General features: G+C 36.8%; 1 protein-coding gene and 1 long non-coding RNA gene across 4 annotated transcripts in view; one reads left to right on the top strand and one right to left on the bottom strand.

Annotated features, from left to right (window-relative positions):
* Nucleotides 1-11,833, bottom strand: part of PRKD3 (protein kinase D3) — an 82,487-nt gene extending 70,654 nt beyond the window's left edge. For 2 of the 3 annotated variants that reach the window (XR_005033791.2, XM_036931583.2), the window contains exons 1-2: nucleotides 11,684-11,833; nucleotides 3,849-4,801 (exon numbers count right to left, since the gene is read on the bottom strand). Coding sequence is in view for 1 of the 3 variants with exons in the window: in XM_036931583.2 (XP_036787478.2) it covers nucleotides 3,849-4,136 (288 nt within the window). In the remaining 2 variants the exon portion in view is untranslated. Of the gene's footprint in view, nucleotides 1-3,848; nucleotides 4,802-11,683 lie in introns of those variants that run through there. The other variant, XM_036931584.2, reaches the window with a different exon arrangement.
* LOC118935381 (uncharacterized) lies at nucleotides 11,696-14,780 on the top strand. Its single transcript, XR_005033795.2, has 3 exons — nucleotides 11,696-11,822; nucleotides 12,140-12,227; nucleotides 14,237-14,780. It is a non-coding gene; the product is annotated as an uncharacterized LOC118935381 (long non-coding RNA).
* Nucleotides 14,781-26,198: the final 11,418 nt, after the last annotated feature.

The raw sequence follows: 26,198 nt of genomic DNA, 5'->3' as shown, positions 1-26,198 counted from the left end.
AATTATTTTGAAATGGACTGTTTTGAGTTGAATTATGTCCCCCAGAAGATGTTACAGTCCTAGCCCCCAAAACCCGTGAATGTGACCTTTGGAATAGGATCTTTTTAGATGACCAAGTTAGGATGAGGTCACTGAGGTGAGCCTTAACCCAGTTATGACTGTGTCCTTATAAAATGGGTAAATTTATACACAAGACAGGCAGTTAGGAAGGGAAGACAATGTGAACACAGAGGGAAAACACTATTTCCAAGCCATGGAATGCTTGGGGCCACCAGAAGATGGGAGAGGTATAGAACAGATTCTTGCTCAACCCCTCAAAAGGAACCAACCCTACTAATACCTTGAACACAGATATCTAGCCTCAAGAACTGTCACAAAATAAATTTCTGTTGTTTAAGCCATGCAGTTGTAGTATGTTCATATGTCAGCCCCATAAACTAATACATGGATTATACACTTAAAGGTAAGAGCTAAACTTATGAAACTTCCAGAAGAAAACAAGGACAAAATCTTTACCTTCATTTAGGTAAGTACTTTTCAGATATGAAACAAGAAAGGAACAAATTATACTTCATCAAAATCAGAAACTTTAGCTCACCAAATGACACTGCTAAGAGAATGAAAACAGCATGCAGTACATTAAGTATATAAGCTAACTTTTATCAGACAAGATACATGTTAAGCTAAAGGTTGTAGTAAGATACAAAGATCATTACAGACTAATAAAGGGGAACAATGGGTCAATCCAACAAGAGGATGTAACATATTTATTTATATAATTTGGAGCATATGATTTGTAAATATTTATGCAACCAACATGGGAGCACTAAATATATAAAGCAAATATTAACAGACCTAAAGAGAGAAAAGACAGCAATACAATAATAATAGGGGACTTCAATACCCCACTTTCAACAATGGGGAGACAATCCAGACAGAAAATCAATAAGGAACAATGGATTTAAACTACACATTAGACCAGACACTTAATAGACATTTACAGAACATTCATTCCATCCAAAAGCAGCAGAATACATATTCTTCTCAAGCACATGGAACATTTTCCAGCATAGGTCATATATTAGCAGGCCAGAAAAACAAGTCTTTATAAATTTAAGATTAAAATGATATCAAGCATATTTTCTGATACAATGATATGAAACTGGAAGCCAATTACAAGAAAAAAAACAGAAAATTCATAAGTACGTGGCAATTAAACAACTGAAAATTAATTTGTGAAAGTGAAATAAAAACAGAAAAAAAAATTGAGACAAATAACAATGAAAACATAATATACCAAAACTTATGGGAAGCAGCAAAAGAAGTTCTAAGGCAGGAAGTTCATAGCAATAAACACCTACATTAAGAAAAATTCTCAAATAATTTAACCTGTATCTCAAGGAACTAGAAAAAGAACACAGCCAGCCATAGATTAGTAGAAGGAAAGAAGAAAGATCACACGGAAAGAAATGAAATAGACACTAAAAAGACAATAGAAAACATCAATGAAACTAAGAGCTGGGTTTTTGAAAAGATAAACAAAATAGACAAACCTCTAGCTAGATTTATCAAGAAAAAGAGAGATGACTCGAGTAAATAAAATTACACATGAGAAAGGAGATAGCACAATTGATACCACATAAATACACAGAATCATAAAAGACTACCACTGACAATTATATACCAACAAATTGGACACTTAGGAAAAATGGTAAATTCCTAGAAGCATGAAACTTAACAAGCCTGAATCATGAATGAGTAGAAAATCTGGGGAAAAAAAACAAGTATTAGCAAGGAAATTGAATCAGTAATCAAAAACCTCCCAACAAACAAAGACTCAGGACCACATGGCTTCATGAGTAAATTCTACCAAACACTTAAAGAAGAATTAATATCAGTCCTTCTCAAACTCTTCCAAAATAATGGAAGAGTAACACTTCCAAATTCAGTTTATGAGGCCAGCAGTACCCTGATCCAAAGCCAGACAAGGACACTGTCAGAAAAGAAAATTTCAGCAAAACATCCCTGATGAACACAGATGCAAATATCCTCAATAAAATATTAGCATACTGAATTTTACAACACATTAAAAGGATCATACAACACAATCAAATGTGACTTATTCCAAGGACGCAAGTATGATACATCTCCAAATCAGTCAATGTGTTCTATACAGAACTTAACTCAGTCACCCAGGCTGCCTTTCAACCTCTTCTATTCTCCTATCCTCAACAGGCTATCAAGTTTTACCAAATGCAGTAGTCTTCAAATATACCATTGCTTTCCAACTATCTCTGTTCAGTTCTTCATTACAATGGCCTCTTACCTCATCTCCCCATGTTCCCACCAACTCTTTCCAGATGTGACTGCCACATTCCCTCCACCGCACATGTCCCAGCTTGTAACTTAGAGAGCTGCCCATTTCAGAACTACAGAGACCAAGGCTCAGGCTGATCTCTCTCCCCTTTCTGTGCCCAGAGTAAGATTATTCATGTGGCTACCCCACTAGAATTTAACCCATCTGATCCACTTCTTGATCTATATAACAATGAAGTAACATTAATTCTAAAATAATCTTGTAGAAAATTAGTATGCCTGAAATTTTCAGAGACTGAAAACTGAGTAATACAGATTCTACCAAATCACTGGCTATGAATTTCTATGCGCTCAAATAAAAAGGAAATATGCAAGTTACAAATTATACTTAAATCAAAACCTCACTTTTAAATTAACCTAGTTATAAAAATATTTGTGAAAAGCCTCTACAACAATTAATGAAGTAGAAATCAAAAGAAAAGATACTTAGACATATAGATGGTCCTGAAGATCCACAAAAGGAAGACTAACTTTACTTTAGGCCACATTTAAACAGACAAGCCAGTGTTAACACATAGAGGGCATAGGACATTTTCGCAAATCACATTATTTTTTGGACTGTTAATTACTTCTACATTAGAAAATAATGAGAAATCTTATAAAGCATAAGGAATTGGGACAAAAACAATAAGATGAGGAGCCTGAATCCAAAAATATTAATCTCACAAAGACTTTCAAAACACAGAGTAAATTAATTTGTTTGAAACAAATGTGAAACGTGCTTGGTCCATTAAAAATAAAATGTAACCAATTCACATTCCTTATGTATCCAGTTTTATGATAACATAGAGAAGATACCAGGTCATCCATCAAATCATGATTACTAAAGACATTTATCTAAGGTTCCTTAAAAAATGGCACAGTACAGGGTAGGGGATGGGTGGATGAGAAACAAAATAAAGCCACTTCCAATTTTCAAATCTTTGTATGTTCTGTTACATCCTCAATCGTTTAAGTATTTTTTAGAGACAGAGAGAGTGCAGTCCTCTCATTAAATGGCTGTTTAGGTGAAATCAGAATCTAACGGGAAGGAAGAGGCTATAAAAATGGGGACAGAACACAGGGCACCTAGGAGGAACAAGGCATGGACCTGGGGCTCAGCCACTGCTATATCCTGTCCTTTTGGTAAGCCACCTTGATGCCTTGTGTCCTCTACCTCCCGACTGTTTTCTCTGGGGGAAAAAATGAGATTTCTTCAGTCTTCTTGACTTTATACTGATTTTCCTGATCAGGAAAAAGATAAATTGAATAAGTGATAGGTTAAAGTTCGGATATAGGCTCCAGTTGTTAGACTGAAATTTCAGACCTTAGGCTTATAGTTTATTAGGACTCTTCCAAAAATGCTCAGAATTAGGATATAAACAACTGATCCATCCATATGTGTTAACTCATTGTTGCATGTGTAATTTATAGAAATAATTAGAAACACTATCAGTTAGGAAAACTATTGACATTAATAGCATGCACAGTACCTTTTGATAAACAATGGAGCACACAAGATCCTTGACAGCAGACAAAGATAGTTCTTGGGCTTCAATGGTAACATTCTCCCGTGTAAGGCCAATTTGCAGTAGAAATGAAATTGTATGCACTGAGCCTCTGGAGTTGGTGAGTGATGGTGCATTGAAGCTTCCATTAGAGAGTCGGGCAGAGAGTCCTGTCTTAGGACTTGAACACGGAGAAGGAGTTGGAAGCACAGTAGGAGGAGTTGCAGGTAATACAGACTTCTGGGATGATGGAGGGGAATTGTTTGCAGACATCTGCCTTTCTTTAATCTTTTAAAATAGTTGTTAATTCTTTTTCAACGGTTATGAAGAGGTTTTCAAAATCACAGTGGTAAAAAAATGACTGTAGTTTTGGATTTAGTTGAAAGTTTCTCTATTTCCTCTTTTAAGCCACTCATGCCAATGATGGCAAGCTCTACAACTGTGAGTTGAATACACAAAAGGTCCCACTTCCCTTAATATCAGTCCCATCAAAAAGGCATCTTGTCTTCAGGACCACAACCAGGGATTTGGAAAGGATTAAAACATCACTGAATTATTCTCAGCAAAAACAGTTGACATTGCTTATTTACTAAACATCTTCATCTATTTTAAGTCTACTCCTGTCTCTCTCTTTTAATTTCAGAAAATACATATTGAATAAAAGTTGTTTTTCTGTCAAGACAAAATCCTCCTGGTTTAAAAAATAAGTGTTTAGGATTAATTTAATTCAGTACTTATCCTTCGGTTCGCTAATTTGATGTGATACTTTCTTGAATGTCTACGCCTTAAATCACCTTCTCATATGTCCTCATTTTCATTTTGGGGGGAAATAATTCTTTCCATGATGAAGTACAAGGCTTTTTAAAATAGTACAGGCATATTTCATTTGATGAATGAGTCCATTGAGAAAAGTTGAAGCTTTCTGAAATACAGTTGGCCTGGAAGGAATTAAAAAAAAACTTTTAATGTATTATATTCACTTGACATTATTTTTTAAATGTAGGAATCTGTGTAATTTTTTTTAAATAATAATTTTTGGCTATATGTTTATCATTCACCAGTAAATCCTAATGGGAAGCCATTTTTTTAGTTTAGATATCAAAGCCATTTTTAACTATAGATATAACTTCCAGGGACAGCCTGCTCACAAAATACCTGACACTTCTCACTTGACACTTGCAGATCAAACACTTTTAGTCCACAAATATACAACTGTGTTATGACAAAAGCAGAGAAAAACAGGTGACAAAAAAGAAAAGTAAAAAACTGACACTGTCATAGAAATACAATATGTACCATTCAGTCATATGAAAGATGTATAATACTGTCTTAACAAAGACAAGATTTCTTTTTAAATTAGAAGTGTAATTCTGAAAATATGGTTTTATTGACAGATTTTTTTCAGAAGGCTAAGGAAGCAGGAGGGGACACTACATACAGTTATACAGCCAATAAGAAGTGTGAAAGACGTATTTATCACAGGAGCATAGAAGAAAGTGATCTCATCATAAAGATTTTCTGTAGTAAAAAGAGAACATTAGGCACAATTACATATGCATCAGGGCTTTACAAAAGACAGTTCAAAAACTAAAAAAAAAGAAAAAGACCCACATAGCTAAGTGAAATGACTCACAAGAGATGGATGTTTCAAAATCTATCTATATACCTGTAAAAAATTCCAATGGTTAAAAAAGAGTGAAGAATCCAACGTAATTGTAGAATGACTCTCTGGAGAGTAGGTTATGGGGCTAAATGAATTAGGATAAGCGTAACACTAGAGTGAAAACATGGTACCAGGAATGAGAAAGTTTAGGAAAAAGTAAAGTTTTGAAAAAATTGCTTAAAGATAATAAACGATTCAAATAAACGATTATTATCCTATCTTATATTGTACAGCACTTAACATTTATAAATGTTTCACATCCTTTACCTCACAGTATCTCTTCAGAAGCTGACAGGGCAGATATCACTTTTGCACATAAGAAAACAGAAGAACAAGCAAATAAAAACTTGCCCAGCATCACATGGCTATTAAGAGATGGACTGGGAATTAGGACCCATCTTTCATGCTTTCTTACCAAGTGCTGTCTCCACACTAACACACTGTTTCTCAAACAGAACAAGGAACTGAGAGAATCACTGCTCAGAGCATATTCAGGTTGAAGGAGCACATAGAGAAGGCAGAATTGCCCAACTTGTTATTTTGCTTATCTTCTCTTTTTTTAAACTAAATAGAAGAACACTGAGAACTGAAACCTGAGACTGGTGAGTAAGAGAGACTAAAACAACTTTATGTGAGTACAAGTCTTTGGGTCCAGATGTGATCCACAACTTATTGCTAAAGCAGTTTTAGCAAGTGTATTCACAAAGCTGACTCCTATAATCTTGGAAAAAGAGCTCAAAGAGAGAGAAATAATCATGGCCTGGAGATAGGTCAGAGTTGCTTTAAGTTTTGTGGGCTGGAGGAGTGGGGAAGCAGGTTTCAGAAATGACAGACATATAAATCGACCATTAATAATTCTCAGTCAAATCTAAGACTAGTTTATGAAAGCAAACAGATTTTGAATACACAGAGAAGAATATAATGATCACTACATGTCAGGATAAATTCAAACAGAACAAAAACTGCCAATAACTGGGTTTACTTCTTGGAAAAGAATGACTATTAGACTTCCTAATCACTCAGTTATTGAGCTCTTAATTATTTGTGAGACACTGTTCTGAGCACTTTATATGTATTATCTCATTTAATACCTACAACACAATTTTTTTTTAATAGTTTACAAAACAGGCTTAGAGATTAAAGTACTTGCTCAAGATCACACAATTAGCAGAGCCATAGAGTATTCTGGCCAAAATAGTATTCAAGATGGTTTTCCATGCTATATTTGTAAACATGTTGCTTGAGTCTGAGTTGGACGTTAATGTAGTTGGGTAAGTTTGCTGCTCTATGCTTAGATGAGAGAAACCTTTAGGGGGGTGCCTTGGAACTCTGCCCTTGGCCCTAAATTGTTTATTATTTATAAGGTAATAAAGACATGGAAGACATGCTTATAGAATCGTCAGATTGTATAAGACAGGACAAATTAACTAAAATTAAAGTGAAATTAACAAGCATGAGTTTAAATCTTCGCATTTAGTTTCAAAAAGTGTGCAATATAGAAATGGAGCATTACTGACTTAGATACTGTTTATAAGAGGAGTATCAACCCAAAAGTTTAATAGGAGCTAGTTAGCCTACACTACTAGTATACTCACTTCTATAGGCCATGTTTTTAATTGCCATATTGATTTAATAATAACAGCATGCATCCAGATAAAGGTGAAAACAATGTCACATGACAAATACATCCTTAACAAAACCAACAGAATGATGGTCTTCAAATATTTGGATAGGTGTTCAGAAAATAATTGGTTTTACTCAGTATCATTACAGAGGATAGAAGTAAAATGAAGATAATAGCATTACTTACTTACCTCACAGGATGTGAGGCCTGAGCTACTGCATGTGAAGTACCTACAATGCCTGGCTTACAGTGAGTGCTTGGTAAGTTTTAACAATTTTCATAGGAATCAGATGAAGGAATTAACAACTAAGCTCCTAATTTTATGATAAACACTGCAGTTTTTTTGAGATAAAAGACTTATTTTAATTCTTACAACAACCTTATGAGATTTGTTCAGCTCTATTTTATAGAAAAGGAACCAGAGTTTCAGAGAGGTTGCTTGCCACAACTACACACTTAATAAGCAATGGAACTGGGATTCAAACAAGTTTCCCTGACTCCAAAGCCCATGTTCTTTCTACTATTTCATTCCACCTCCAACATCCATCCCATCAATAGAAAACATTTTCTCCTGAGGCTATGAGCTTCTTAACATACCTAACTTGGGTAGTTTCAAAAAGTTGAACTGTCAAAAAAAAAATGCAGTAAAAGAGCTATGGATAAGACTGCATGCAGGTTAAATACTTCAAAATATAAGATACTACTGGGCTCAATATTTTTGATAGATGTCTACCCACTAACTTTTCAGTGTAGTACACCAATATTTAGTAATATTGTTAATATTAGCCAAATAACAATTAATTGTCTAATAATTCAATCAACTAATTTATCAGAACTATTGATAATAAACTATCTAAGTATCACACTTTTGTATAAAACAAATTTTTTAAAGTTTCAGCATGAACACAAATAGAAGACACTAAGTGAGCTGTCATATTAGCTCTGCCCACTCTTCCCATCTGTTTTCCCTCTCCTTGTTTTATGGAACTCTGATTTATCCACTAAGATGTAACAAGAAGTAGGGTGCAAAATATTAAGACTAAATATCAAAGCATCTAATAACTCTTTATATTTTAATTAGAAACTGAGACAATACTACATCTTACTAACTTATAAAATATATATGAATTAGACATGCTTCTAACAGCTATGAATTGGCAAGCATTTCTAATACGTTTACTTGGAACATCTCAAATATTCTTTTGGGAGTTACCTGTCACAGATCCCATTCAAATGAGTTTATATAATCTGTCGCCATTGTTGAATAGAATCAAAAGATCGGCTATTAAGGGAATCTTGAGCCCAACCTGCCCTATTATTACAGCCAAGGTAAAACAAAGACCCTGGAGGTTAGGCGACTCAATTGAGGGCTACTTTGTGTTAACGTCACAAGTTGATCTACTTTTCTCTCACCCTTCCTCATCTCCCTGCTATGCATACATTATCTCACATCTTAGCAAAGCCTCTAATCAGAAGTTCTAATAGCAGCATTTTCATTCAACAAATATTTACTGATTGCCTATTATTTGCCAGACTGTTATAAGAGACACTGGGGTTATACAGCAGTGACCAAAACAAATACTGCTCTCTAAGCTTACAGTGTGATGTGGGACACACACATTAAACAAATTCACACAGTTCTCAAGGTAATTACAAAATATGAAAAGTGGTATCAGAGAGTATGTTATGGGGACCTTATTTCAGCTGGGGTCTCAGGCAAGGTGCCTTTAAGCAAGTGGTATTTAAGCTAAGACTTAAGAGAGTAAGCAGGAGTCAGGGAAACAGACAAGAAGAGAGAATTCCAGGAAGACAAAACAAATCCAGTTATTAAATACTTCAAAAGGGAACTTATTATTTAGTATAGTGAGTGTCCTTTTTGTACTCAATAAAGGCTAAAGTGAAGAGGTAAAATGCTTTTCCTATTTAGAACAGCATGATATTTACCATGACTCCCTACCGGTAATGGGGTCTCCTTGGTTCAATTTAGTTTTGTATGCTAGGAATGCTAATAAATGGAGGGTCTTTTTTTTGGTCTTGTTCAGACGTACATGTATTCTGTTAGCCTGTAAAAAAAGCATGTGGCCTTTTTCAATGCAATATTGACCAGTGTCCTAAGGTCAATGTCCATGTTTGCCTTGATACAGGCTTGAAATTGCTTAATAATCCTGGTGTTGCTTTTATATTGTATAAAAAATTCAAATAATTTTGTTGGTTTCTAAAAATCATAGTTTGAAGCAATCTTGCATCTGCTCATGTATCTTTTAAAACATAACTATTGCTTTAGATATATTTCATCCTAACAGCTCCACATTCAACTAAATTGTTGCTGGTATAATTCTGCTCATCTATCTGCACAGTGGTATTTGAATCTCAGTCCTTCCACTCTCGGAGAGAGAGCACACCAGGTCTGCTCTCTGTTCAGGCTCTTGAGGGTTTATCCGATAATAAGATTATAGATTGCCAATCTGGCAATGCTGCATGAATCTATGCTAGGCTAGATGTATCTTCCTCACTCTTTTTTGCACCAGTGGTATCTGAGAAATCTGACTGGCCAAATAGCCAATGAGCCATTGCTTACATACTGCACCATAAACTAACCACAAATGGAGAAACGTTTTACTACACTGAAATTAAAACATCTTCTAAGTACATCATCTCCAGTTTTTTTCACTAACAAAATAATTGCTCCAAAGAGGCCATTATACAAGTTCAATATGAATTATGTATTTGGAGAGACTCAAAGTACTAAAGATAGTACTCAGCATTAAAGACAGTGAATCACAAGCATGATTAGTATTGAATTAAAATTTTTACTAGCAAAAAATTTCCCCATATATCAAATTCTGTTAGTTTCTTTTAAAATATGAGCAACTAACTCCAATGTTAATATTTTCATCGTTTACGATGTCTTAAAAAAATGAGAAAATGTCCCTCAAGAAATGTGCATTTAAATGACCACCTTTTCCTACATAAGGCTTATTCAGTGCTTATGTAATTTAAAAAGTTTAATATCCAAAATTTGATTTAAGTTTTTTTCTGCATGTGGCAGTGTTTAAATAAAAAACAATCCACTAAAAGAAATTTCTAAAGCATCTGATGAAATATTTCATATCTCCAAAGCCTCACTACCATTTGAGATGGTTAAAAAAAAGTTTCAAGATATGAACTAGTCAACATTTTGGAATCTGAGTCATCCTAAAAAGTGAAATGTTATATAACAAACTATAGAACCTAGGATGAACCTGGCTTGTGAAACACACCCATCTGATAAGGCCTACTACATCAATATTACACACTGAAGCGAAACTTGTAACATGAAGGCTTCTGTGACATGTTTTAAATTCCTATATTAAAACTTGTAACTTCTTTTTGGCTGAATTCCATGCTTGCTTTCAATCCAGACCCTCAACAGGGGAGGAGGAAAAGGTTTTTTTGTAAAATAAAGCTGGCTAGACTTTGGTGGGGGAACCCAACAACAAATCCATAGGGCTTCTCAGCCCTACGTGCATTATAAGTTGAAAACCAGATGTGGTCTCAGCAAAATCATAGAAAGAAGTGCAGCATTAAGTACAAAGCAGAAACAGTGTGAGTAATACAATAACATTTTCCAGGGTACACATTAAGGCATTTTAAAAGTTTCTGTGGATATAGCTCATCAAGACTGTGTCTTACAATATACTAGTTGAGGGTATAACTATCCTTCCTAATCAAAGATGACACCGATACTCTTATTTCCTGTGGGGATGGGTGTGGTTGAATAGTTACGTCCAAGCCATCAATCAATGCATGGGAAGTCCGCAGGTCTTACACATGCTTGTGGGTTAATTTTTATCGGTGCCTGCGGATGGCAGGCCTATGTTCTGACTGCGACGATTTCAAATAAAATATCCAACAGGCAATTGAATAGTATGTGCTTATTTTTATTGCTCCAAGAAACACTCTTTGGTGTTTCTCTTAAGGAAAACCTCCTGCGAATGAAAACAACAGGGTGCAATGTTGCAACCTGCAAAACTCAGCAGTCCGGCAACCCTGGGGTGGGGGCTTACCTTCTCTAAGTACCATAATATACTCACTCCTCTGAGACGGGTACAATGCCAAGTGATAGGAAAAAAAAACCGGCTTATCCAAAATTCAGCCGCGTGAGCTTCGCCTGTTGTCGTCGAGAGCTAGTTTGGGGCACCGCTAACAGACCGCGACCGGAGGGCCGGGCGCGGGGGTCGCCCACACAGCGCGAATCCAAGTTGGCCTCCGCGCCCACGCCGGAACTGGCCCCATCTACTGCCTCCCCGGCGCCCCGGCCCGCCCCGGAGCCCACCGCCGCTCCCGCCGCCGCGCGCCCGGCCAACTTCCCGCCCAGCCCTGGCGGTCGCAGCCCAGCCCCGCTCGGAGTCCGGGTCCCGCTGCCGCGTGCGGGCGGGTGGGGGAGGGGCCGCCGCCTCCGCCTCACCCGACGTGCCGCGAGAACAAAGCGACGGCCGCGGCGGCGCTAACTTTTTCGGTGTCTGTTCTGCGCCTCCTGAGGCGACTACTTACAGAGGAGAGGTCCGCCGGTCGTGAGAAAGTCCGCGCACGCCAGCGTCTGGGTCCAGGACGCAGCGCCAGCGAGGCTTCACGCACCTCGCCGAATCCCGTCCGCTGCTGGCGCCCCTTCCTCCCTCTCTCCCTCCTCCAGGTCCCGTCCTGAGGCCCGGGGGCGGGGGGCCGGGGCGTGCGGGGCGGGGGCGCGCGGCCGGCGCGGGGCCTGCCGGGAGCTGTAGTTTCCGCGCGGGCCCGACCCGGTGTGGTAGCGGTTCTGGGGTGTTCTCACCGGTTTTTGGTTGAGCAGAGGCAGCATGATCTCGGGGGGCTTTCGGGCTCTCTCTGCACCCTCCGAGGCCCCGGCGTGAGCGCGGGAGAGCGGAGTGTAACAGTGTACTAGCTAATTACTCGCAGTACTTGATACCCATCGTTGCTACTTAACTGCCTTTTTCTCTTTTGTCCACTCTGAAGGAGGCGCTGGTAGCAAGGAAGCAAGAGGTGAGAACTTAAACCGAGGACTTGTAAAGGACCCATAGCAGAGAGCGGTTTTCACCCTGAGGTATCTTCTACCTGCTCCCCACATTTTCCTCCTTCGCGCGTGCCCTCCAGGTGGCTCTGGGGCACCGCAGCCGCGGGCTTTCGACACCTTAGGCAGATATCTCCAAAGCCTTTCATTAAAGCTGAGCAAACTAAAGTGGCTACTTGCAATGCGTTTTGTATTTCCTATTTGTCCCTCATTAAAGTCGGGTGTGTCCCCTACCATCAAAGTGAAATGTAGGCAAGAATCACGTACCCTAGGCTTCCACATGCATGGAAAAGAGGGTAACAGTGCCGAGGGAGGGGTCGGGGGTGGGAGTCGGAATGAGGATCTCGAGGGAACACACATTATGTGTTAAATTATAAATGTTTTGTGTCAGAGAAACGTCTAAGCAGCAGACTGCTCAGCCACTGTCCAGGAGCGACCTAATTCTCCTTATGTCAAGATTTTATCTAGAGAGTACTTAAGTAAAATCCGTTGAAACAAGCGGATGGGATACAGTCAGCAATCCATCCATCCACATGCACAGGTAAAGGCAGCTTTTGAGAAGAAAAGAAAGTTAAATGGGTCCCAATTTATCACCAGTGTTAATGGATGTCCCTGGATTCGGAGAATTGGGAATTGTTAAATAGATATTAAAGATGGGGCAAGAAAAATTGTGTATAATCCTGATCTACTTTGAAGCTTTTTTTTTAAAAGACATTTCTGAAACATTCTCATGAATTGGAAGCCACTATGTCTCAGTCCAGTAATATCTAATTAAAGCTAATATTTTATATTTAGTCTTATTCTGCCATTATTTTAAAACTGAAAGTAAATTCACTCAGGTTTACCTTTTTTTGAAAGAATGCTCTTACCTATCTGCCTTTTTCTTCCTTCCACTTCACAACGAATAGTCCGGCCCCAAATATCCTCTCTCAGCAGCATTCCCAGAACCTCATTGGAGCAGTTTACAGCCAGTCCCATCTCACTAGTGACTTCCATTTTCTCTCCTGGTCCTTAAAGAGACAGAAGTTATTCTTCTTAGAAGTAACTTTTCTAAATGAATCAAGCTGGTATTACATAGAAATTTAGGGATTTGTGTGTGTGATAGAATATAAATATATTCATTTCCACAGTTCTACTTCTCTTTTTAAAAATATAATTGTCTCCTCCCCTTTAGATAAATCTTTCAAAAATACATTTTAGTGTAAGACTGTCTTCCTACCTATACTACTTTGCTTGACATGAACTACAATTTCCTCAATATGTTCCATTCCTATTCCAAAGCATTAAAGATAAAGATTAGGCTTCATAAATAAATGTATTACTATATAAGATTTTTTTATCCTTGAGAGAGAATATAATAAGAATGACAAGATGGAAAATATTTTATTTCTTGGTAGAGTTTTATAAAGTTTACAGTCTTCCTCTTCTGTGGCTATAGTTGCAAATCTTGTCCCACATTTACTGCCTCCACACCCTCCCCCTGTATTTAATGACCATTTACATGGGTTACCTAATATAACCAAAGAATCATCACTGTTGTGACTTAAAATAACAGGGTTACCTAATTCAGAATCCTAAATGCAAAAAAACATGATTTGCTAAGGCCCTGCTAGAGGAAATAGTCATCATTTAAAAACTTTAGGTAGGTTTACTTTATAAAATGTGATTACTGGAAAATTCTTTGGTTTTTGTGCCTTTTTCTATGACCTTAAGACATGGATGAAAGTATTTGGTTGTCAGTATACATGTATAGATGTGGGAAAAAAAGCTGTAGGATCCATTTTTTTAACCAGTAGAGACATGCATGATACATTTTTTAAAAAATCCTTCCTTCAGTTTCCACTGCCACTAGCCTAGTTCAGACCGTCCATGACTCACATCTGGATTATTATTACAAGAGAATTTAGTTGGTCTCCTAGATTAGGTCAAACTGTTATATCCTTAGAATTTTCCTCTGTGATTTGTAGGTTTTCAATAATTGTTTTGGACTCTGATAGCTCTTGATAAATAGTTTTCATGTCATTTATCATATTTTGTTGTAGATTGAGTGTATATCATATCCCTCTTCATTCCTCCATCTGGCCTTCCTCTGCTGACCTTGTAGAAGACCATGGACTTCTGCTTGGATAAAAAGACTACTACTAATATTTATCATTATTGAGCACTAGTTCTGGACCAGGCACATTCATCCATTTTTATATACCTTTCTCTGTTCATTCCACATAACATTTCCCTTTTCTTTATTTACACTCATATTTAGCTTTATGTAACTTAACACTTGATTATAAATTGCAGATATAACATAGTTTATAACAAAGAGTGGTATGGTAAGGATAGTTTGACTGAAAGGAAGATTAGAAAAATGTAACTAAAGGGAAATGGTACTGTATATGCTGTATTTAGGATTTGATATCATGTCCTCAAAGTTTAATATTCAGGTAGTTTACAATAGAAAAACAATTACCTTGCTCATCCCCAATAATTAATCATGTGGTTGCAAAATATGTTTCTCCAAGAATGATGAAGTAATACATGAAGTAACGCATAACTGCTTTTGAATTTCAATTTAATTGAGTATTAATTAAAAACCCCTCTTTTTGAAATGCTGTAAACTGGTTATATTTAAAAATCTGAGAAAAAGACCAAAGGTGCTACAGACCTGAATAGGGAGCCAGTCTGACCCAAGCAAAGGAGTCAGAGAAGTGGGTCTCACTCACAGTCTGAAAACTGCACCAGCCCTGAGAAGTCAGTTGGAAGGAGGAGATTGGGATGGGACTTTAAAGACAATCCATCTTGGGCTCTGCCATTTAGTAGATGTACGCTACTTAATCTCACTAATAATCTATTTCCTTAGCTGTAGAATGAAGGGGGATTCTTACCCCATGGGGATGTTGTGAGAATTAAATGAAAAAAAAAAAGGGCATATAGTGCATTAAAGATGTAATGGGCATGAAGGTAGTCTGCCTGGGTATGCATCATTATTATACCATTGAACACTTCTGTGACCATGGACACATTAACATCTATCTGCTCCAGTTTCATCATCATTAACTTGGTTGATAGTTGTCCTTACTCCATGAGTTGTGTAGGGACTAAATGAGGTAACATAGAAAACACTTTAAAAAATTCATACAGCAAGAAGAGGATTAAAGATGGCGGCATGAGAGGTGAGACAGAAACCTCCTCCCAAAACCACATATAATATGAAAATATAGCAAATACATCAAATCCTGAAAGAGCAACAGGAAAGAAGGCTGTGGCAGACTGTCTACACCTGGGGAATGAGCAGACCTCAAGGAAAAGGGTAATGTACCAAAGCCGTGATCCAGAGGGACCCAAGCCCTTCCCCAACCCCAGCTCACTGGAAGGAGGAAGAGAAAGACACTAGGGAAGGGGTGGAGGACTAGGACTGCTGAACACACAGCCCTGGAGAACTGCTCTGGGAGCAGGAATCTACATTACATGGTGCTCTGGAGATTAGTGGGGTTGAAAAGCTAAGATAGGTGGAATACTTGGAGAGACTGAGATTTAAGCCACTTGTGGAAAACAGGGATCCACATCCAGGCATTCTGGGAAAAAAGAAAGGTGGGCAGTCTGAGAGACTTCCTAACAGCGAGAGGGCTGGTAAAGGGGCAAGGATTGCACGGAGCTTGCTGCTCAGGAGAAAGGACAGGTGGACAAAATTGTCTGGGCACACTGCCCAGCAGGTTGGGAACTTTCATGAGCTTCAGGTGCTTCATCACCCAGCTGGCTACACAGCTCTGAGGCCCCTTCCCAACAGTGATACCCAGCCTGCTGTGCCTTCCTGCTGGGAGGCACCAGCTTGCAAACCGGCTGCCCACACTATTGAGCCAGACCTGCCAGAGTGCAGCCCTGCCTACGGCAGCTAAAAATGCAAAGCATAGAAATCCCTGTATGCTCAGCCTGTTGGCACTGGCAGTGAAGACAGGGATTGCAGCCAGAAAGCAGGAAAGACCTCTTTCCTCCCTACAGGCATCAATGCCACTCCCCTACAGCCTCCACCATTGCTCCAGGGGCTAAACAGCTCCAGAGAGTAGAGGTTCTGGGCACTAGAGGGCACCACCTATGAATGCGAAATGTCAAAGGAACCTGGTTCAACCCAAAATCCCACAAACACAGGAAAGAGGGCCAAGTGAAACTGAACTCATCAATCTTCCTGAAAAAGATTTCAAAATAAAAATCATAAACATGCTCATGGAGCTATAGAAAAATATTAAAGAACTCAAGGAGGAATTCAGGAATGAGATACAAATGCTCAATAATACAATATCTGAAATGAAACATACACATCTGAAATGATGGAGGGATTTAAAAGCAGATTCAATGAAGTAGAGGAGATGGTAAATGAAATAGAAATTAGAGAACAGGAATACAAAGAAGCCAAGGCACAGAGAGAAAAAAGGATCTCTAGGAATGAAAGAATATTGAGAGAACTGTGTGATGAATCCAAACGGAAAAATATTTGCATTATAGGGGTACCAGGAAAGAAGAGAGAGAAAAAGGGATATAAAGTGTTTTTGAGGTGGTAATTGCTGAAAACTTCCCCCATCTGGGGAAGGAGACAGTTACACAGGCCATGGAGGTACACAGATCTCCCAACACAAGGGAACCAAGGAAGACAGGACCAAAACATAAAATAATTAAAATGGCAAAGATCAAGGATAAAGACAAGCTATTAAAAGCAGCCAGAGGGAGAAAAAAGATCACATACAAACGAAAACCCATCAGGCTATCAGACTTCTCAACAGAAACCTTACAGGCATGATAGAGTTAATGCAATGAAGCAGAAGGGCCTCAAAGCAAGAATACTCTACCTGGCAAGATTATCGTTTAAATTTGAAGGAGGGATTAAACAATTTCCAGATAAGCAAAAGCTGAGATAATTTATCTCTCACAAACTATCTCTACAGTGTATTTTAGAGGGATGGTTATAGATGGAAGTATTCCTAAGGCTAATTAGCTATCACCAGAAGAAATAAAACCATAGTAAAGAAAGTAGACTAATTAATTACTAAACATATGCAAAATCAAATCAACTACCCCCAAAGTCATTCAAGGGATAGACAAAGAGTACAGAATATGATATCTAATATATAAAGAATGGAGGAGAAAAAAAAAAGAACCTTTAGGTTGTGTTTACAATTGCATACTAGGTGAGTTAAATTAGACTGTAAGATATAAGGAAGTTACCCTTAACCTTTGGTAACCACGAATATGAACCCTGCAGTGGCAATAAGTACACATCTATCAATAATCACCCTAAATGTAAATGGTCTGAATTCACCAATCAAAAGACATAGAGTCACTGCATGGATAAAAAAAACAAGACCCATCTATATGCTGCCTACAAGAGACTCACTTTAAGCCCAAAGACATACACAGACTAAAAGTGAAGGGATGGAAAAAGATACTTCGTGCAACTAATAGGGAGAAAACAGTAGTTGTAGTACTTGTATCAGACAAAATAGACTTCAAAACAAAGGAAGTAACAAGAGACAAAGAAGGACATTACATAATGATAAAGACATCAGTCCAACAAGAGGATATATATAACCATTATAAATATCTATGTACCCAACACAGGAGCACCTACATATGTGAAACAAATACTAACAGAATCAAAGGGGGAAATAGAAAGCAATGCATTCATTTTAGGAGACTTCAACACACCACTCACTCCAAAGGACAGAGCAACCAGACAGAAAATAAGTAAGGACACAGAGGCACTGAACAGCACATTAGAATAGATGGACCTAACAGACATCTACAGAACACTCAACCCAAAAGCAGCAGGATACACATTCTTCTCAAGTACACATGGAACATTTTCAAGAATAGATCATATACTAGGCCACAAAAAGAGCCTCAGTAAATTCAAAAAGATTGAAATTGTATCAATCAGCTTATCAGAACACAAAGGGATGAAACTAGAAATAAACTATCTTAAGAAAACAAAAAAGCCCACAAACACACAGAAGCTTAACAACATGCTCCTCAATAATCAATGGATCAATGACCAAATTAAAACAGAGATCAAGCAATATAGGGAGACAAATGACAACAATATCTCAACAGCACAAAATCTGTGGAACACAGTGAAGGCCATGCTAAGAGGGAAGTATATTGCAATATAGGCTTAACTCAGGAAAGTACTTAATGAAACTAGAAAAAGAAGAACAAATGAGGCTCAAGGTCAGTAGAAGGAGGTACATAATTAAGACTAGAGCATAAATAAATAAAATCAAGAAAAATAAAAATATAAAACAATATGATCAATGAAAGCAGGAGATGGTTCTTCAAGAAAATAAATAAAATAGATAAACCCCTAGCCAGACTTATCAAGAAACAAAGAGAGTCTAGACATGTAAACAGAATCAGAAATTAGAAAGGAAAAATCACTACCAACACCACAGAAATACAAATAATTATTAGAGAATACTATGAAAAATTATATGCTAATCTGGATAACCTAGAAGAAGTGGAAAACTTTCTAGAAAAATACAACCTTCCAAGGCTGATCCAGGAAGAAATAGAAAATCTGAACAGACCAATTACTAGCAACACAATTGAATTGGTGATCAAAACACTGTCTAAGAACAAAACTTCCAAACCAGATGGCTTCACCACTGAATTTTATCATATATTTAGTAAAGACCTAATACCCATCCTCCTTAAAGTTTCCCAACAAGTAGAAGAGGAGGAAATACTTCCAGACTCATTCTATGAGGCCAGCATCACTCTAATACAAAAACCAGGCAAGACATCACAAAAAAAAGAAAATTACAGACCAATATCTCTGATGAACATAGATGCAAAAATACCCAACAAAATGTTAGCAAATCGAATTTAAAAATATATCAAAAAGATCATCCATCATGATCAAGAAGAACTTATTCCAGGGATGCAAGGATGATAAAATATTCAAAAATCCTACAACATCATCCACCACATCAACAAAAAGAAGGACAAAAACAGCATGATCATCTCCATAGATGCTGAAAAAGCATTTGACAAAATTCAACATCCATTCATGACAAAAACTCAACAAAATGGGTATAGAGGGCAAGTACCTCAACATAATAAAGGCCATATATGACAAACCCACAGCCAACATCATACTTAACAGTGAGAAGCTGAAAGCTTTTCCTCTAAGATTGGGAACAGGAGAAGGATGCCCACTCTCTCCGCTTTTATTCAACATAGTTTTGAAGGTTCTAGCCATAGAAATTGGACAACACAAAGAAATAAAGGCATCCAGATTGGCAAGGAAGAAGTTAAACTGTCACTGTTTGCAGATGACATGATATTGTACATAGAAATCCTAAAGAATCCACCCCAAAAGTACTAGAACTAATAACTGAATTCAGCAAAGTTGCAGGATACAAAATCAATACCCAGAAATCTGTTGCATTCCTATATACTAATGATGAACTAGCAGAAAGAGAAATCAAGAGAACATGTCCATTCACACTTGCATCAAAAGGAATGAAATGCTTAGGGATAAACCTAGCTAAGGAGGTGAAAGACCTATACCTTGAAAACTACAATACACTTATGAGAGAAATTAAAGAAGATACCAAAAAATAGAAATACATCTCATGCTCTTGGGTAGGAAGAATTAATATTGTCAAAATGGCCATCCTACCTAAAGCCATCTACAGATTCAATGCAATCCCTATCAAAATACCAACAGCGTTCTTCAACAAACTAGAGCAAATAGTTCTAAAATTCATATGGAACCACAAAAGACCCCAAAGAGCCAAAGTAATCCTGAGAAGGAAGGATAAAGCTGGGGGCATTACATTCCTGACTTCAAACTCTACTACAAACCACAGTAATCAAAACAATTTTGTACTGGCACAAGAACAGACCCATAGATAAATGGAACAGAATAACAGAATAGAGAGCCCAGATATAATCCCAAGTATATGTGGCCAATTAATGTACAATAACAGAGCCATGGATATACAATGGGGAATGACAGTCTCTACATCAACTGGTGTTGGCAAAACTGGACAGTTTCATGCAAGAGAATGAAACCCCATACACAAAAGTAAACTTGAAATGGATCAAAGACCTGAATGTAAGTCATGAAACCATAAAACTCTTAGAAGACAACATAGGCAAAAATCTCATGAATATAAACACGAGCAACATTTTCCTGAATGCACCTCTTCGGGCAAGGGAAACCAAAGCAAAAATGAACAAATGGGTCTACATCAAATAAGCTGTACATCAAAGAACACCATCAGTAGAACAAAAAGGTATCCTACAGTATGGGAGAATATATTTGTAAATGACATTTCTGACAAGAGGTTAACATCCACAATATACAAAGAACTCACATGCCTCAACACCCAAAAAGCAAATAGCCCAATTAAAAAATGGGCAGAGGATATGAACAGACAGTTCTCCAAAGAAGAAATTCAGATGGCCAACAGGCACATGAGAAGATGCTTCACATCGCTAATTATTAGGGAAATACAATTAAAACCACAATGAGATATCACCTAATACCAGTTAGGATGGCCAGCATCCAAAAAACTAGGAACAACAAATGCTGGCAAGGATGCGGAGAAAGGGGAACCCTCCTACACTGCTGGTGGAAATGTAAATTAGTTCAACCATTGTGGAAAGCAGTATGGATGTTCCTCAAAAAACTAAAAATAAAAATACCATTTGACCCAGGAATTCCACTCCTAGGAATTTACCCAATGAAAACAAGTTCTCAGATTCAAAAAGACATATGCACCCCTATGTTTATTGCAGTACTTTTTATAATAGCCAAGATTTGGAAGCAACATAAGTGTCCATCAGTAAATGAGAGGACAAAGAAGAGGTGGTATATATACACAATGGAATACTATTCAACCATAAGAAGAAAATAAATCCTACCATTTGCAACAACATGGATGGAGCTAGAGGGTATTATGCTCAGTGAAATAAGCCAGGTGGAGAAAGACAAGTACCAAATGATTTCTGTCATTTGTGAAGTCTAACAACGAAGCAAAACAGAAGGAACAAAACAGGAGCAGACTCACAGACTCCAAGAAGGGACTAGCAGTTACCAAAGGGGAGGGGTGGGGGAGTGTGCAAAACACTGCAAAACACCAGGGACAAAAAGTAGAACACCCTGAGAGAATTGCTTCAGTAGGGGTTCAGATTATACCTGGATTATAGCCTGCTCTGCTCCAGCCTAACAATATTTAAAAGCAAGCCTCCAAAGGATCAAACTATTTCCAACTTAACTGTATCTCAGAACAAAGATCAAGAATATTTGAAGGAATACAGATAAACCCAGCACCCAAAAAAGTAAAATTCACAACAGCTGGTATCTAATAAAACATTTACCAGGCATGGTAAAAAGAAATAGGAACATATAACCCGCATAGAGAAAAACCAATGAATAGAAACAAACACAGAAATTACACAGATGATAAATTTGCACATAAAGATATTAAAACAATTGTCATAGATTTATTCCATATGTTCAAGAAGGTAGAGGAAAGATTAAACACGTTAAGGAGAAATTTGGATGGCATAAAGAAAATCGAAAGTAAACATCTAGCAAAGGGTAAAAGCAATGTCTGGGATGAAAAGTAATTGAATGGAATTAAAAGACTGGGCACTGCAAAAGGAAAAATTAGTGAACTTGAAGACATAGAAATAGAAACTATACAAATGCAATAGACAAAGGAAAAAAAAAAAGGAAAGCACTAGAAAACTGTGGGAAAACTTCAAGCAACTTAATGTGTATAATTTGAGTTCCCAAATGAGGGCAGGGGATAAAAAATACTTGAAGAAATAATGGTTAAATTTTTTCCAAATTTGATGAAAACTTAAAGTCCACTAATTCAAGAAACTCTATGAACCCTGAACACAAGAACATAAAAGAAAATCCCACCAAGGAATATCATAGTTAAATTGCTTAAAAACTGATAAAGAGAAAATCTTAAGACAGATGGAGGCACATTACATGGAGGGAAATAAAGATTAGGATGACAGTTGATTTCTCATCAGAAACCAAGCAAGAAGACATTGGAGCAACATCTTTAAAGTACTGAAGGAAAAAAAAAAACTACTAACATAGAATCCTATCCTCAGAGAAAATATCATTCAAAAATGGAGGCAAAGTAAAAATTATTTCAGCATACAGAAATTACCACCATACCTATACTACAAGAAATGTTAAGGGACATCCTGTAGGCAGAAGAAAAATGTACTAGATGGACATATGTATCTTCACAAAGAAAGGAAGAGTATCAGAAATAATGAATATGTGGGTAAATAAAAAAGACTTTTAAACAACTTTAACAATCTCTTCCAAAGATGATTATTTAATGCAAAGAAAAGAACAATGCCTTGTGGGGTTAATAACATATTTAGAAGTAAAATTCCTGACAACAATAGCACAAAGACCAAGAGGGGAAATAGAAGTATACTATTGTAAGGTTCTTGTACTACACATTGAGTTATGTAATAATTCTTGTGGTAGATGGTGATACATTAAAAATGTATAAGATAAATCCTGAAACAACCACTAAAGCCAAAACAGAGATAAAGCTGAAAAGCTAACAAAAGAGATAAAACGGAGTAATAAAAAATAATCCAAACTAAATCAGAAAAAGTGATAAAAGTGAACAAAGAACAGATGGAACAAATAGAGTGGTAGATTTGAATTTGACCATATCAATAATCACATTAAATATGAATAATCTAAATATTCCATTTAAATGCCAGAGATTGTCCAATTGTATTAAAGAAAACAAGACCCAGATAGATGCTGCTTACAAGAAACCTTCTTTATATGTAAATAAGAACATAGTTTAAAAGTAAAAAGGATGGAAAAAAATTATACCATGGTAAGGCTAATCAAAAGAAGTGACTATATTAGTATTAGGAAAAAAGTAGATTTCAGAGCACAGAATATTATCAAGTATAAAGAAGGCTATTTCATAATGAGAAAGGGGTCAATTTGTCAAAAGAAAATTACAATCCTAAACATTTATGCATTTAATAAGAAAGCTTAGAAATATATACATGATATAAAAATTAATAGAACTGAAAGTAGACAAATCCACAGATATAGTCAGAGATTTCAACAGCACTCTTAGTAATCAGTAGAAAAAGTAGACAGAGAATCAGTTATATAGAAGATTTGGGGAACATTATCAGCTACATTGCCTTAATTGACACTTATAGAACTCTACCCGAGAGCAGAATACATATTTTTTTTCACGTGCAGAAGGAACATTTACCAAATTAGATCATATTCTGAGCTATAAGACACTTCTCAAAAAACTGTAAAGGATTCTTTCCTATCAAGTCTGTTCTCTGATCATGATGGCATTAAATTTGAAATCAATAACCAAAAGATATCAGGGAAATCCTCAACTATTTGAAAAATAACATACTTTAAATAATCTATGGGTAAAGGATGGGTACGTTCATTCTCTTTGATTGTAGTGTGAACATGGTTTCATGGGTGTGAACATACATTAAACTCACCAGACTGTATGCTTTAAATATGTGCAACTTAACGTATTCTAATTATATTTCAATAAATCTGTTAAAAAGACATGAATTCAAAATTGAGATTTAATAATGAAAATTTTTTTGCTTTATGAATGATATTGTTAAGTGAGACTGGCTCTTTTTTTTCTTTTTTTTTAAAATGAAGTACAGTTGATATACAATATTATTGTTTTCAAGTATACATAGTGATGCAACAGTTATCTACATTATTAAATGCTCACTTCAACTAGAGTAGTTACTGTCAGTGTAGAATGATGTTACAGAATTATTGACTACATTCTCTATTCTGTACTTTCATCCCTGTGATTAATTTATATTATGATTGAGATTTTGTGCCTCTTTATTCCCTTCACCTATTTCACCCACACACCCCAAACCCTCCCCTGTGGTAACCACAAGTCACTTCTCAATATCTATTGGTCTGTGTCTGTTTTGTTTTGTTTTGTTAGATTCCACATGTAAGTGAAATCATACAGTATTTGTCTTTCTCTGCCTGGCATATTTCACTTAGTTTAAAACCCTCCAGGCAAGATTTCTTTCTCTTTTATGGTTGAATAATATTCCATTGTATATATGTACCACCACTTTTTTATCCATTCATCTACTGATGGGCACTTTATTTCCTTCCATATCTTGGCTATTGTAAATAATATGGCAATAAAAATAGTAGTGCATGTATCTTTCAAATCAGTGATTTTGTTTTCTTTGGGTAAATTTCCAGAAGTAGAATTACTGGGTCATATGGTATTTCTATTTTTAGCTTTTTGAGGAACCTCCATACTGCTTTCCATACTGGCTGGACAATTTACATTTCCACTAACAGTGTAGGAGGGTTCCCTTTTCTCCACATCCTTGCCAATACTTGTTATTTCTTGTCTTTTGGATAGTAGCCATTCTGACTGGTGTGATGTGATACCTCATTGTGGTTTTAATTTGCATTTCCCTGATGATTAGTGATGTGGAGCATCTTTTCACGTGACTGTTGGCCATCTGTATGTCTTCTTTGAAAAAATGTCTATTCAGGTCCTCTGTCCGTTTTTTAATTGGGTTATTTGGCTTTTTGGTGCTGAGTTGTGTGAGTTCTTTATATATTTTTTATATTAGTCCCTTATATCATTTGGAAAAATATTCTCCCATTAGGTGGATTGCCTTTTTGTTTTGCTGATGGTTGCCTTGCTGTGCAGAAGTCTTTTAGTTTGATGTAGTCCCACTTGTTTATTTTTGCTTCTGTTTCCCTTGCTCAGGGAGATATGTCCAGAAAAAAATTACTCATGCTAATGTTCAAGGGATTCTTGCCTAAGTTTTCTTCTAAGAGTTTTATAGTTTCATATCTTATATTTAGGTCTTTAACTCATGTAGTTTATTTTGTGTGTGGGATTACAGTGATCCTGTTTCATTCTTATGCATGTTGGCTCTTTTCTTTTATCTTTTTTCTTTTTCTCCATCTTTTTTTTTTTTGCTGTGCATGTTAGTGAAGAATACACTGTACAAGTACAGTTTTTTTTAATAATACAATTTTGTGTCCTATCTGAAAAGTACTAAGGTGCCAGCAGTTTTGCCCACCATTGGCTTTGCCACATCAGTGCAAAATTAATACAGTAAAAAAAGCAAATTTTACTTTTGTGTTACTATAAAAATTGATTTGGCCTTGCAACATCCAAAAGGGTCTAGGGGAATCTCCAGGGGTCCACAGATCACATTTTGAGAACTGCTATTTTAACAGAACATTCTGGTCATTACTGCTTTAGACCAGGGGTGTCATTTTAGAGGTGGGAACAGGCTATTGCAGCTGCATGGGGAAGAACTCTTTGAGCAGTTGGGTCCTTAATGTGCTTCAATCACAATATAGAATCTATACTATGGTAAAGATGATAACCACTTCACTTGTGACTAGCACTTATCACTACATACATAATGAATTTTTTTCTATGATGAAAAATAAGGTCTGAATTGCTTAATTAAATGAAATAGTCATGGGTTATCTTTGATACGAAGAGTTTGCGGAAAGGAAAAGTTTCAGTAGGAAAAAAAATAGCAGGCATAAGGGATTTCTGAAAGTTTCCAGAAAAAAATGAGTGAAGGAAGAGGGAAGAAGGATATTTAATGTATAAGGACATCAGTTTCAATGCCCTCATTCTGATTGTTCTGGGATCTATATGTTACTAGGAGACGACTTGGAGGCCACCACCCTGATTCTCACTATGGAAGAAAGAGGATGGTGAAGAAAACATATTAATAAAGAAGGTAAGGATACATAAATAGAGAGATATGTTGAATCTGTAGATTTATGGAAAACTGTCAGGAGAGCCCTCATGTAAAAAACAATTTACTAAAATCCACATCACTTGCCGTGTAAAATGTCTTAGATTCATAAGACATGCATCGTGGGATGCATTCGTAGTGGATTCAGAGACACACTGATGAGGGAAGCCCTCTGCAGCAGCTGCT

Source organism: Manis pentadactyla, chromosome 2, assembly GCF_030020395.1.
Source record: "Manis pentadactyla isolate mManPen7 chromosome 2, mManPen7.hap1, whole genome shotgun sequence".
Classification (NCBI taxonomy): domain Eukaryota; kingdom Metazoa; phylum Chordata; class Mammalia; order Pholidota; family Manidae; genus Manis; species Manis pentadactyla.
The sequence above is the reverse complement of the archived record's forward strand: the minus strand, read 5'-3'. Positions and strand labels throughout refer to the sequence as shown.